This window comes from Hylaeus volcanicus, chromosome 5 (assembly GCF_026283585.1).
Source record: "Hylaeus volcanicus isolate JK05 chromosome 5, UHH_iyHylVolc1.0_haploid, whole genome shotgun sequence".
Lineage (NCBI taxonomy): Eukaryota > Metazoa > Arthropoda > Insecta > Hymenoptera > Colletidae > Hylaeus > Hylaeus volcanicus.
The window spans coordinates 9,946,409-9,961,143 of record NC_071980.1 but is presented as its reverse complement, the minus strand read 5'-3'; the positions used below and the strand labels follow the sequence as shown (position 1 = coordinate 9,961,143).

General features: G+C 42.1%; 1 protein-coding gene across 1 annotated transcript; it reads right to left on the bottom strand.

Annotated features, from left to right (window-relative positions):
* LOC128876086 (uncharacterized) lies at positions 1-6,452 on the bottom strand. Its single transcript, XM_054122163.1, has 2 exons — positions 6,233-6,452; positions 1-3,710 (listed from the first exon to the last, which is right to left on the bottom strand). The coding sequence occupies exons 1-2, from the start codon at positions 6,275-6,277 to the stop codon at positions 3,453-3,455; spliced, it is 303 nt and encodes a 100-aa protein (XP_053978138.1). The 5' UTR covers positions 6,278-6,452; the 3' UTR covers positions 1-3,452.
* Positions 6,453-14,735: the final 8,283 nt, after the last annotated feature.

Below are 14,735 nucleotides of genomic sequence, written 5' to 3'. Positions count from 1 at the left end.
GCGACACGGGTCATAGAAACGCACAAATCGTCGATAAAACTATTTTATTTATGACATTCACATCCATTAGAAAGTCACAGCCTCGTCGAACATACTTACGATAAAATATATCGAGACGCATCCATTATACATCTATGTACAATCCGCACTCATATACACTTATATACATTCTCTTTTTTATTTACATACCAAGTCTCCGATGTGATCGAAATTATAATCACCGGGCGTGTCTCGCTGACGAGGACAGATCTGCGGAAAATATACAAAAATTTTCGTCGCGTAGCGCGGCGAGACGCTCTTTGAGCAAAAGTGCAAACAAGACGCCGGTATAGAAAAAGTATTTTATTGCGTAGAGTCTTTCGTTTCTTGATACCTGTTACCGTTACTACTCTAACATCGATTGTGCCGTTGTAATAGGAAAGCAGAGATGGACATCGTTCGCGTACGATAATCATTTAAATATAAATTAGAGCAAGGGTACTTCTAGTGTACTAGATTTTCGTAAACTGACAAATAATAGATACAAATTTTTCTGTCCCTTCGTCCATCTCTGTTCGAATAAAACGCATGCTACGTTTTTCAATGTACGCGGAACGACCACGTCAACCATTCGTTTCACCGTGAAAGTTTGACGATATGTTTGTCTCGTTTCTCTGAAAAATGTTGAAAAGAGGAAACGAGACAAACTTATCGGCAAACTTCAGGTTTATTCGAAACCTAGGGTTTTGCCCATCACTGGTTTCACGAACTAACGAGAGATTGTAACACCCACGCATGAAGACTGTATAAGGTGTGTAGTGTACAAGTGTTATCGAAATCCCGAGCTTGAAGTTATGAATATTTCTACCACTTGCGCCGCGAGTGGACGAAATATCCGTAACTTCAAGTTCGGGATTTTGATAACAGTTTTCTAGTAACTTTCTTAGGGAGTTGGATCTCCTTATACAGTCTTCATGCACCCACGATTACCGATACCCCAACAATTTTCCGGCCTCGCTGTTCTAAAATCCCTAGATATCGACGATGAAAACCGATATTCGAGACTAACCTACGCCGCCTATCACACCAATAACGTTCGAAAGTCTCATCGTTGGACGTGCTACGGTTCGTTAACTATCGACGAGTAACAACCCCCGAAAAGGCGAGACATTTATAGTCAGTGTAAGAAGTATTCGTACAGGAACCAATTCGAAATAAAACTGGATATATTTATTTTATTAATAAATTTTATGGGAAGAAATAATTAACCATCGTTCCTACATACTTTTAGAGTAGAATTTGCGTCCATTAGAGTTTATTATTTTTAATGTTAACCTCTTATGTATTTCTTTTCTTATTAATTTTATTTTAAATCGATTGCTGGTACGAATACTTCTTACGCTGACCGTATTTTCGTAAAGTAGCGACAGTGTATCATCCCTTATATATATGTATATATACAAAGTGAAAACGTCTCAACCATCTAGAGACACAGTTCCAAATTCACTGGTTCTCCGGTGTCACCATTTTCCTTCGATTTTCTTGCATTTCCTTTAACACGTTCGCGCCGATGTGTCCCACAAGTGGCTTACAGTTACAAGTAATTCGCGTTGATCGCTGCCGTCCAGATAAACAGATGCCTAAGAGCACCTAAATGGTTATGTCCCATCGGACGGCGTGTACCACCGGTAGTTGGTGGTTCACGCTCGCGTGTATCAGCGCGCCGCCCCGTGGCAAGAAACGCAAACAGCGTCGGCGTGAACGTGTAAATTTCATTTAATCGTCGTCTGTCTTGTATCTCCATGCATTTCTTTCAAATTCCATTACCTTGTAATCTACCTTCCACTTCCCTGATCTACCTTTCATTAGATTTCATTTGATTTGATCTAACTTTAATTTAACTTTGTATACATATATATATGTATACAGGGTGTCCCAAAAATGTTATAACACCTTGAAAGGGGTGGTTCGGGAAGTGATTTGAAACAACTTTTTCCTTAGCGAAAATGTTGTCTGCAGCTTCGTTGAGGAGATATTAACGGAAAACACTGACCAATCAGAGCGCGCGGATACCGTTGGAGCGGCCGCGGTAGCGAAGGCTACGTGCTACGCGGCCGCGCTCATACGCTACCGCTGGCGCTCCACCAGCATACTCGCGCTCTGATTGGTCGGGGAGCGCGGCTACCTAGCGCGTAACCTTCACTGCCATGGCTGCTCCAACGGTATACTCGCGCTCTGATTGGTCAGTGTTTTCCGTTAATATCTCCTCAACGAAGCTGCAGACAACATTTTCGCTAAGGAAAAAGTTGTTTCAAATCACTTCCCGAACCACTCCTTTCAAGGTGTTACAACATTTTTGGGACACCCTGTATATATTTTATTGTATCAGAATTCGACGGATAAAACACGACCCTATCTAGTAGACCCGATATAGTTTCGCACGACTACTTTCTTAAGTGACGATCGACAAAGAGAACCCTAGAATTGCACGGTCGATAGATTATATAGGTACTGTTTGTACTACGCGTCGCGTGCGAGAGCTAATCGCTAGGCGAAGAGAAGAAATATCGTTCCGAAGCGACGCGTTTTGTTTCGCCGCGCGAATAAACGGCATACCTATGGACAGACACTTGGTACGATCAAGCTTAAAAAGTAGACGCTAGTACCTGGCTAAAATGAGATCAAAATAAATACTTACGAGCTAATCGTTCACCGGAAGACCGATTGCCATCGAGCAATGTTTCCCTCTTTCGATGTTTACCCGAGTATTTTGCGTTGCGAAAACGAATCATTGCGCGTGATATCTCGAACGACGTTGGATCGAGAAAGCATTACTATCCGAATGTCGTGCAGTTTTTACGGACGCGTTTAAAGGTTAGAGTACTCCCCGCGTACATGCAACTTATCGTTCGCATGTGAATCTTTTTCGTCTGCTCGGTGGATAGAATTGCTTTTGTTAAGAAATATTTATGTCATTGTCATACATTTGCGAGAGTATTTCTTATGGATTGATGATGTTCTCACGATGAAAACGATCCCAAGCATTTTTAATCAAACTTCGAAAGTTGTTCATAAAAACAACACGAATGTGGTCGTGTTTGGACTCGTTTTCCTCGTAAGAATTTCACTAATCCACCGGTAGCATCCTCGTCGAATACATTGATGTCTATAAAAAAAAGGGGGGAGCACCCAATAGACGCGAACCGTTACATACATATAAGCGGGGAACAAAAGTACTCCGTCGAAAATATTCAAAAACTCAGTCGCACGCGTACTCCAATGTGGTCCAATTTTCGTTAAAACACGGTTCGAAAAATAATTGGAATTTATAAATATTCTATGGAACGGATTTCAGAGGATTTCTAAAACGTTACCCTCGCGCGATCTTCGGGCTCCAACCTCGTTCCCGCGTCTCTGTTCGTTAATCACTCGCGCGATCGAACGGACGCTCGGCTCGGGGAAATCTGCATGCGTTAGATTATCATCTCGTTCTCGATGTTCTCGTTCCTCTGATTCTCCTCGTACTCGTCGCAGTAGCAACACGTCGACGAGCAGTCCTCGGAATTCTCCGCGACGTACGTCATGTAAGTGTCGATACTTTTCGTGTCCAGGGACGGCAAGGACCACGACGACAACGACGTCGTCTCGTGGTCCGGTATGGCCGAGTGCCAGGAGGTCAAGTTCCGTGACTTCTTCGCCTTGTGGCTCCTCGTCGACAGCTTCTTGATTGCCTGCGAAACATAAGCAACGGTCTACTATACAGGGTGCCCCAAAAATGTTGTAACACCTTGAAAGGGGTGGTCAGGGACGTGATTTGAAACAACTATACATGTATCTATACAAATATGTATACAGGGTGTCCCAAAAATGTTGTAACACCTTGAAAGGGGTAGTCCGGGACATGATTTGAAACAACTTTTTCCTTAGCGAAAATGTTGTCCGAGGCTTCGTTAAGGAGATATTAACGGAAAACACTGACCAATCAGAGCGCGAGGATGCCGTTGGAGCGGCCGCGGTAGCGTATGAGCTCGGCCGCCTATCGCGTAGCCTACGCTCAACCGGCATACTCGCGCTCTGATTGGTCAGTGTTTTCCGTTAATATCTCCTCAACGAAGCCTCGGACAACATTTTCGCTAAGGAAAAAGTTGTTTCAAATCACCTCCCGAATCACCCCTTTCAAGGTGTTACAACATTTTTGGAACACCCTGTATAGATATTCGATCACTCGTGACACCGGTTTATTAACACGTTCGCGATGCCACTGTTATTTTCGTTTCTCCATGGGGCGCCATGGGGCGGCGCAATGGTACGCGTCGTATAATGGACACGCGAGCGTGAGCCACCGGTGGTACGCGCCGCCTGACGGAACATAACCTCTTAGACACGGCTGAATACAAAACGAGTTTATCTGCACGGCAGAGATCAACGCGAATTAGGTGTAAATGCAAGTCACTATAGTGATCCGTCGTGCCTAAGAGGATAAGTGTGAATCACCGGTGGTACACGCCGGCGTAGACGTGTTAAATTTTAACTCTGATAGTTTGATAATTCCACTTGCAACTGTTCCTTCGAAACGTGACAACATATTAGGTCTACCGGAATGTTCTGTCCTTGTTCCGTTTACAAGTTTCTAACAAGTATGCGAATATTCATTAAAAACGACATAAAAATTGAAACCATGTCGGCAAGATGACGTAAACAATGATAAAAATTATATTATTCAACAAAATTTATTCAAGGTATGAGAAATTTATTATTTTGTGTTATTTTAAAAACGAACAGAATTTTCCGGTGGACCTAATATTTATTTATTAATTTGATGCGTTGAAGTACAAATCTTGTAAATCGTCAACCTGATCTCTATTGCGATGTAACTACAGTCAGTGTAGTAAGTATTCGTACAGGAACCAATTCAAAATAAAACTGGATATATTTATTTTATTAATAAATTTTAGAGGAAAAATTAATTAACCAAACGTAAATTAAAGTTTATCATTTTTAATGTTAGCCTTTTATTTCTTGTCTTACTAATTTTATTTCAAATTGGTTGCTGTACGAATACTTCTTACACCGACTGTATACGAACTTTAATAGCCACGAAAGTTTCCTTATTATTGTACTCTTAGAAGCACTGTAATTATCAAGTACTCCCGTAATCGGTTAGAAAGACACAAGCATGATTTGTTGGCGAGCGAACTTGGAACGAACTTCGAACATGCATAGATATATTATATATAACGGTCGCGGTCAGCTCGAAAGGTTAAGAACCACTGCCCTAAGGTAACAGATCGACGCGTACACGTTTCTGCGAGGCGAGTAGTTGAGCGAATCAATGTTAAGCGAGGTCACGCCGATCAAAATTACCCGGTCGTGAATGTTTGATCCAATTTACAGAAACAGGGGGAACGAGTCGTGCTCTATAGCAAAGATAGCCCCTCGAATTCTCCTGCTCCAAACATTCACCCATGACTTTTCGTAAATTAAACTCGAAGCTATCAATCATCCGCGATAGGTGAATCGATTCACCTGGTATAAAGTCTCGATCGAAATAAGCGAAATAAGCAAAATAAGCTTTGTGCAAACATTCGGAATCGTCTAATCTCGATATCATCCAGTGGCGATTCCAACCCCCTTTAGTAGATACACCACACACGGTCGCAACCCTCCCCTCCTAATTGTTTGGCAAGACCAAGGTGGCTCGTCCAACTGTTCCATCGCTCGAGCCAGGGATGGGCGAAATTTTGTACCAGTAATAGACCACGAATAAAAATACCATGCACCGTATTATTCACTTAAAATATTCGTTGATTCGGATAAATTGGAGCGTGGATGTTAGGCATTCATGGCGTGCAATAGTATGGAAAACACATAAACATACGTTTCGTAAATGAAATTATTAATATGAATCATTTATTCAATAACAAGCCAAGTACAATAGCTACAGTCTCTCAAAAATGCACAAGCTAGAAAATTATCCATCATCCATTCTTTTATATTCGATATTTGCATCTAGCCAAGTATTTCGCCCATCTGCAAACACACACGCAAACACACACCGCGATCTATTACTCCATAAACCGAACCATACATCGAACGATTTCACCAAACGCAACGATTCCGCGTGAACTAGCAAATCACAGGGACCGGCTGTTTGGCCAGGTTGCGATTCTGCGAGGGTTCAGGAATTGGGTCGACCGATGCGCCAAAAGCGTGCGTGCAACAGTCGACGGTGGAATAATTGCCGTCGTCTTACCCTCAGCAATCTGCGGCCCGACTTGCTCAGCAATTTCCTCAACATATCGCCAAGGAACTTGGACGGTTTTACGACGTTCGGAATCACCGATGCGAGAGCTGGCTCTCGACTGCCAAGAAAATTCAACGCGGTGACGGGATTGATTTTCGTTCGGGGGCGCGAATGCTCGCCGTGTGTGTACCGCTCGGATCGATGCGCACGGCTCGGCGTCACGCGACGAAATACCGCTCCGTGCCGCCGCGCTGGCCTATTTATCACCTCGCCTGGCCCGGAGTCTTATCGTACCATGCCGTGCGATCTTCCCTTCCCCTGCTCCCAGCTGTCGCGTGCTACTTCCGAGTCGGAACGCGGTCGCATACAGTGCGCCTCCTAAATAGCCTGTGGAGGGGAGAGCGAGGGGAGGGGACCCCCATCGACCGCGGTAATTTTTTCTTTGAGGGGGAACACCGCTGCGAAGGGCTGAGAGATTGCCAATTTTTGTTATTCTGTTCTTTTGATTAATTAATACCGCGTGTACCTGACTCGGATAGAGTCCGAGCTTCTTCGGTCGTGAAAGGCGCGGAATCGAAGGCTTCTTAGGGCCAGGTTACACCAATAAAACGTGTTTTTTTAAATAAATTTTGTTTATGGTAAAAAAAATATTTCAGAATCAAACTTTTTACAGCAGAAAGTACATATATTAAACTATTTGAAAACAAAAAAATTTGTTTTCTTCTTCTTTTTTTAAATGGCGGCTCTGAAAATGGCTGCTCAAAACTCGTCCAATTTGTTGGCGGGTATCGTCGTTTCTTGGAAACGAATCATCTGAAAGCAAAAAATAAAACGATTTCATATTCTGCATCGAATTGGCTATGGTCGGTACTACAATGAAACATTTCCATCGAAAAAAAAACAAAATGGCGGACTTTTGAATTTTTCGACCCTTTTTTTGCGCTTTTAATTGTTTTTAACTTTTTTAAATAACAATGAATATTTTTGGTTGTAGTACCGACCATAGCCAATTCGATACAGAATATGAAACCGTTTTACTTTTTGCTTTCAGATGATTCGTTACCAAGAAACGATGATACCCGCCAACAAATTGGACGAGTTTGAGCAGCCATTTTCAGAGCCGCCATCTAAAAAAAGAAAAAGAAAAAAATGTTTTTTTTCAAATAGTTTAATATATGTACTTTCAGCTGTAAAAAATTTGATACTGAAATATTTTTGTTACTATAAACAAAATTTATTTAAAAAAAAAAACGTTTTATTGGTGTAACCTGGCCTTAAAGAGTTAAGAGGTTCGTTTAAGAGGTTCAATTTGCGTAAATACGAGAGCAAGATATGCGAGTCGATTCGAGCAAACACGTGTTAAGGTGAGGTCCCATGTATGTAAATGCTCGTGCTCGAGCAATAAGTTATCCGTGCTCGCCGGATTTTGTTCGGAAACACGTTCCTACTAGCGAGCAAATGGTCGCTGAATGCGACGACAAACGGTTTGGAACCACTCGAAAGGGTTGATTTTTACGAGCGTTTGGGTCTCGGCCCATGGTCTAGGTTCGCGAGCATGGGAACTATTCCACGCGAGCCTGGATCGAACGCCCACAAAAATCGACCCTTTCGAGTGGTTCGAAGCGAGAGCCCCGATACTTGTTTTCACCGAGACCGTAGACGCCTACCTGGGTTCGCTCAAGTGTCTGGGGTCAAACGGGCGATCGACTCATCAGTTCTTGATAAAATCGAATTCTTTATTCTTCATCGTGTCAACGTGAACGCGATGCCATTGGATTCTTGGTGTTCCCCCGATTAAACTGATATCTCACGTCGCGTAAATCGAACTATTTTTAACGAAATAACTTTTCAATTATGCAATCAGATTTTGCATATAATTTCGTTAAAAATAGCCCGATTAACGCGATGTGAGATATCATTTTGATCGTAGAAGCATCAGGAATCGATTGAAGTTACTTCCGCAAAGTTCCGAGAAAAATTGTCGAGGTTGATATTTTCAATTCTTTATGGCACCCACTTGTCGACGGCCCGTTGCGATGCTGGTGCCTGGCCTTTTTCGGAATTCCGTGCTCGTTTAGGTGTTCGCGGCTCGTTGTGCCAGCTCGCTTGGGTCCATCAGACCCTCCTGCGCGACGAGTCGACACTTTCAAGTGGACGTTGCTCGTGCTCGCCGCCCGAACTTACATACATGCGACCTCACCTTTAGAAATTCCGACACAGCTCGCCTAAATATCGGCGTGACGAGAGATGAGGCGTCGCGTAGGCGAGCGGATCCCAACGACGGGCGCCAGGTCCTATCATAAACAACGTCGAAGGTCCTTGAAGAGCCTGCATTGACAAGGCTATGCAGACACTTTTCAAGGCCGGGAAAGTCACTTCTTGGCCAGCAATCGTCGTGAACAGAGCTCGTCGAAATAAAATATCATTGCTAAAGAATACTCGGGATTTTATACTTGCATTTATTTACTCGTCTTACACACGATCGCGCTGATCGTTTCTCCCACCGGGAGTACGAGGGTGGAAGATCGAATCGTGTTAATGCGCGAATGATCGATGTGGCCTCTCGTCGATGCGATACGATAAAAATTCTGATTGCACATCGTCTATTATTCTACTTGATTATGAATGAAAACAACCGTATATTCGCGTTTAAACGCACTCTTTAACTCATTTGCGTCACGCGGAAAAACTCGTTCTTATCACTAATATTATTCGATCGCCAAGTAAATTGCGCGTATATATGCAAATGGGTAACGCAATGGTGCGTTTATACGTAATTATTGTACTTTTCATTCGAATTTTTGGTTTCCGAGGGTAGGTCTGTAACGCAGGGTAAGTGGTAACGCGATAGAGCGGACAAAGGGGTTGAAGGAAGCGGGCATTTACGGTGGAAGCATTGGCTTAACGAAGAAGAGTGCTCTTCTGAATCGAATAGCGGGTATTGGTGTTTCCCCGGGCGCGCGGCTCGAATGTTATGACAATTATGAGCTTTCCGTGGCCGAATGGAGACGGCACGTGGCGACACGCACGCATCGAGGGGAGATGCAGCCAGGGCCGCGTGCCGTCGCGTGAGAACAGCTTCGCTCACACGCGTTACATCGCGCACGTGCGTCTCACGGTTTCGCCGTGCGTGAGCGTACGCGCATGCGCGCCGCGGACACGCGCCCGACGCGATCCGATTTTTCAATGAACGCGAGCTAATTCTTTGCCCTTTGAATTATAATTCCCTCCGTTTATTGTAATAAAAAGGAATTGGAATAATAATATGTATAATCTCCAAATGTCTAATCTAAGAAGGTTTTACTGTATTAAGTTAGTTAAAAGTTCTTGTGTATCGCTAAACAAATGGTACTGTTCGTTGAAAGGGATCTCGTGAGGTCGTAAAGTCGGTCGGACATCGATCTTTACAACTTAAGTCGACCGCAATTAGTAATCTGACACCTTTTTAGACAACGACAGAGCTAGACTTTTCGTTCAGGGCCGTATGATATCAGAATTAGAATGTTCATATTTCAAGAACTTTCTTCTTATGTACGTTCGCACATAATTCCGTAATGCATGAATTTCGTTTATTAATTCGCTATTTCGTTTCGGCATGTATACTTTAGAGCCGCGACACCCCTGTCGTCCTACGGATCAGTTACCTGGCTCAATAAAGCAATAACTACTGTTTCGGTTTACGACCTCGCAAGATCCCTTCCAGCGACTATAATAAGAGCTCGATCGGATATAAGAACGTCGCGTTGGCGACGTTTACTTGGCCAAGTACCGTTCCTGACGTCACAAGTGGAATCGTACCGCTGACGTCATCCGTGCGAATACGTCTTAACAGAGAGGAGGATCGCCTATTGCGTTTCGATCGTTTAAAGGGACGGTCAGGGTCGTGCTCTCGCTTTTGGGACCACACTATATAGAAATTGTAGTACACATGTAGTATAACAAAACTCTAATGGGTTTTTTTTTCAGAATGGGCCATGGTTTTCGAGATATTTTAATTTAAAGTTTGATACGCATCTAGTAATTCAATTCTGTGACATTATATTTTAAGAGTGGTCGGTGGGTGAAACGGTAGACTATATACGAACCTGTTAGGCCGCGAGCCCGGGGTTCAAATCTTCGTAGTTGTGATAGATTTTTTTTTTCCTCTTTTTCCATTGTTTAATAATTTTTCATCGTAGAATAACATTTCTGATGGTTTATGTATTTTTGTTGGTATATATGTCGCATCTTTTTCACATTACAAAGATCAGAATATATTACGTTATAAATACACGTTTTAGAATAATGCGCACAAAAAAATATGCAACATATGTACAAAAAAAAAAACAAAAAAAAAATACATAAAGCATCAGAAACGTTATTCTACGATTAAAAATTAGTAAACAACGGAAAAAGAGGAAAAAAAAATCTATCACACCTACGAAGACTCGAACCCCGGGCCCTGGGCGTGTGACAAGATTGTACTCAACCTGTTTTAACACGTTGATCGCCATGTCACCCACATGTGGGTGACAGTGCTTTCCATTGAAGAACTAACAAAATTAATTTCGAATGTCAAGCATCAAAGGAAATGAATTTAAAACAAATTGATGAATTTTGATGAAATTACAAGAATAAATACGTCGATAAATGTTTGATTATGCAGTCTCAAATAGTTTAAATAATATTTCATTTTAGTAGAAACTTTAAAGAATATTTGTCTGGCAGTCAACGTGTTAAAAAAGGAGTGGAACAACGAAACAGTCGATCGAAACGTTACAAATGCGTGGAATAACTTGGGTAACAAATAATCTTGTTTACAAACTGGAACGCGACGGTGACGACAATAACCAGAAAATAGAAACCGGAAATTAAACATCCCAACGATGATTATTGACACAACAATGCATGACGCATTCTCTGCAGATGTGCACGCTTCGTAGATCCCCGACTTATCGTTTCTCGATGTTCGTTTACTCGAGCAAGCCCAACGTAGCTAAATCAGCCCGGCACGTGTCGCGAGTAGAATATTTCACCCGTGTTTAACCCCGAATGCTTTCTTTCAGTTCACGATCTACACGACCCAAAAGGAAACTTGAACTGTTAAACATTAATTTTTAATCGTAACACGCGTTTTCCATAGATCAGTTACGTTTTAAAAATAAAAATAATTCACGACGAATAATCAAGCGTTTTAGTGTAACCGAACCGTTCGTAACAAGGATTAACTATTTTTAAGAAAACTCTTGTGTTAAAAGAGGAGAGCTAAGTAGTCTCAGAAAGTAAATGGACAGTGGAGCAGTGCGTAGCGTAACCGGCTACCACGCAGAGAGCCTGGGGTTCGAATCCTGGGCAGTCCACCCCAATTTTTCATACCACGAATAAGTATAAAATATCGAAATCCTGTGTCTTAAAAAGTATGAAATGGAAAAATAATGACAAAGATTTCGTGTAAGAAAATGTATATACGATAAATCAAAAATGGAGGGTCAAAAATAAGCAAAATCGTCGTCGCGTAATTAATGAGTAACCCCTAAGAGAGCAAACCGCGTATCGAAGGAACAAGTCCCGGAAACAAAGAACGCTATTTCGAGGTTAGGTTCGTTCACAGCGAGGCTGGCGAAACCTAATCATTTTTAGGGGAAACAATTGCCGATGGCGATGGAATAACGAGCGACGCGTGCCGCGTCACGTGTCCACGAATGTCCGCTCAAACATTACGTACGGAGGGGGTGGGGGCGCAAGAATAAGGCTCGCCTAATTGCGACGGCCGTTCCATTAGAGATTAAACTTCAAACGAGACTCGGTCAAATTCGTTCGGTTAATTAACGTGGCTCACCGAACTGTAACTTTCCGGCTCGAGTTTCGTTGGTCGATAAAAAGATATACTTCCACGATTGAGCCACTTTGATATTTGCTACAGCGAGAAATGATGCGCTTCCTCTGCGAATTCATAACGAGGGCGAAAAACGTAACCAACGGATATTTCAAGTTAGTGCAAGTAATTGATTTCGGTTTTAATATTTGTTATTTGTCCTTTCGTTATTGATTTTATTTCTCTCGATAATTAATGAAATGTTAAAGAAGCTTTTGCTTTTCAAGAATTTTTCGACCCTTAATTCTTTAATATTTCCCGTGATAGGAAGGTTTAATGTTATAAAGCGATGCATAGAAATGAATATGCGAGTTCGGAACAACGGAGGAGTAGAGAATCTGTTTGCTCGCTCGACAGGGGTCAGAGTTCACGGTAATGGGATCGAAAATCCGGAGAACTAATCTCGATCAGCTCTTTTCACCGTCACGTATTGCGCAAGTCCCGTTGGGTTGCGTCAATTTAACGTCAAACTCCTCGCAAATATTTGTAAAACCGTAATCGTGATCTCCATCACGCGCCGAATTGTCTGTGAACGAAAATGGATTTGAAACACTTATTTGCTGGATAGTCCGATATTCTTCAACACCACTTCTTCCTTACATCTTCCAAACCAGGGAAATGTTATCGTGGGCAACGACCGAGCAGAAACCTGTGAATGTGTCGCATTTCCATTTTGTTGGATCGAACTCACCTGCAACCGAGCACATATTCGCAACGCTACGCGCAAGCGTGATATAAGGAAAACAAGGCAGTAAAGGCAGTAATAGTAGAGATAACCCCAACATGCGCATGCATACTATTTTTGACGTCAGTAAATTAGCCAACACAATAAAGAATAATATATAGTGATATAAAACATATTAGAAGTGATTATTTCAAATGCTTATGTTAATACATGTAACATAACACCGCATGACACCTTCTGGCACCTCCTAACATCCTCTAGACCTACACTCTCTAATATCTCCCAATACCCTCTAACACCTCCAAACACCCTGTAATATCTCTTAACAACTGCTAACGACACCTTCATTCCCAATCCTTTCCTAGCAGATTTCCTTTTAATTTTCCCCCTTTCCGTGGTATCTCTCCACACAGTTCATATGATCCACTTTGATGCATCTTAAATAAAGTTTGGCCCAGTAGCAACATTGTAGGGCCATTAGCGATACGATTCCGATTGTTATTAATTAATGATCAATGATTTTTCGATGAGATAACCTACGCGAAATTGTTTATGAGAAGTGACAGATACCCTTCGTGCGAGTGCGAGACAGAACGAAACATGTGCGACAAGGATAGCAACTGTGGTGGGGCCATCTACTAACAGAACGCTCAAGCTTGTCGAGAAATAGTTCCATCATTTCGCCGCTAGATGGCGCCAACCTTTTACCATACGTTTACATGTAAATTAATTTATTAATTTATTTTATTCAATAATGAATGTTAACGAGAATGCTCATGAACCATTACAAAATTGACTCGTAATAGGAATTTTCGGTTTTTATTACGTTTTTGAGAATTTAAGTAGCAGGCGCCATCTCGCGGTGAAACGGTGGAACTATCCCACGACAAAGCTTGAGCGTTCTGTTAGTAGATGGCGCCACCACAATTGCTATCCTTGTCGCACATGTTCCGTTCTCTCTCTTTCGCTCACGCTCTCTCTATCCTTGTCTTTCATGTTTCTTTCTCTCTCTTTCCCTCAAGCTCGCTGTATCCTTGTCTTATATATACCTTTCTCTCTCTTTCCCTGAGCACACTCAATCCTTCTCTTTCATGTTTCTTTTTCTCTCTTTCCCTGAACTCAATCTATCCTTTTCTTACATATTCCTTTCCCTCTCTTGCACACGCACTCGAGCTTCGGGTGTTTGGCCGCGAGATGGCGAGTCGGTCGCCGGTCACGAATGATAGCTATATGTCATACATGGATTCCAACCATAGCTATCCTTATCGCACATATTTCTCTCTCTCTCGCACTCATTGTGTAATCATACTTGAACAACTTCTGACAGTTCCCTTCACTTCTATTCATTTCCTAGCACATTTCCCTTTAATTTCCCTCCTTTCACTGGTACCTTTCCTCTTGGTTAAAGTAATCCTCATACAAAAGGTAAGTTTCAAGCAAAAAATAAAAATTATGATACCAACTCGCACATTACGTTCTCCTGATACAAGAGGTAAGTATCGAGCAGAAAATAAAAATTATGATACCAACTCGCACATTACGTTCTCCTGATACAAGAGGTAAGTATCGAGAAAAAATAAAAATTATGATACCAACTCCCACATTACGTTCTCCTGATACAACAGGTAAGTATTGAGCTGAAAATAAAAATTATGATACCTACTCGATCATTACGTTCTCCTGATACAAGAGGTAAGTATCGATATTTAATTAAAAGTTATGCTACTTCTCTGAGTATCATGTTCTCTTGATACTAAAATGTAAAATTTCCTCAAAATTTCGATACGTACCATGTATATCTCGTGCCACCTCTTCGCACATCATGTGCTCCTGATATCAAAATCCCAAATCGGCCAGAATTCCGAAATTTAGCAAAAATTAGCGTCTGGGGGTAGGCGACCCGTACTGACAGTCTTGTCGGACCGATTGCCTGTCCGTAGGCGCAAACGTGCCACCTCTTCGCATATCATGTG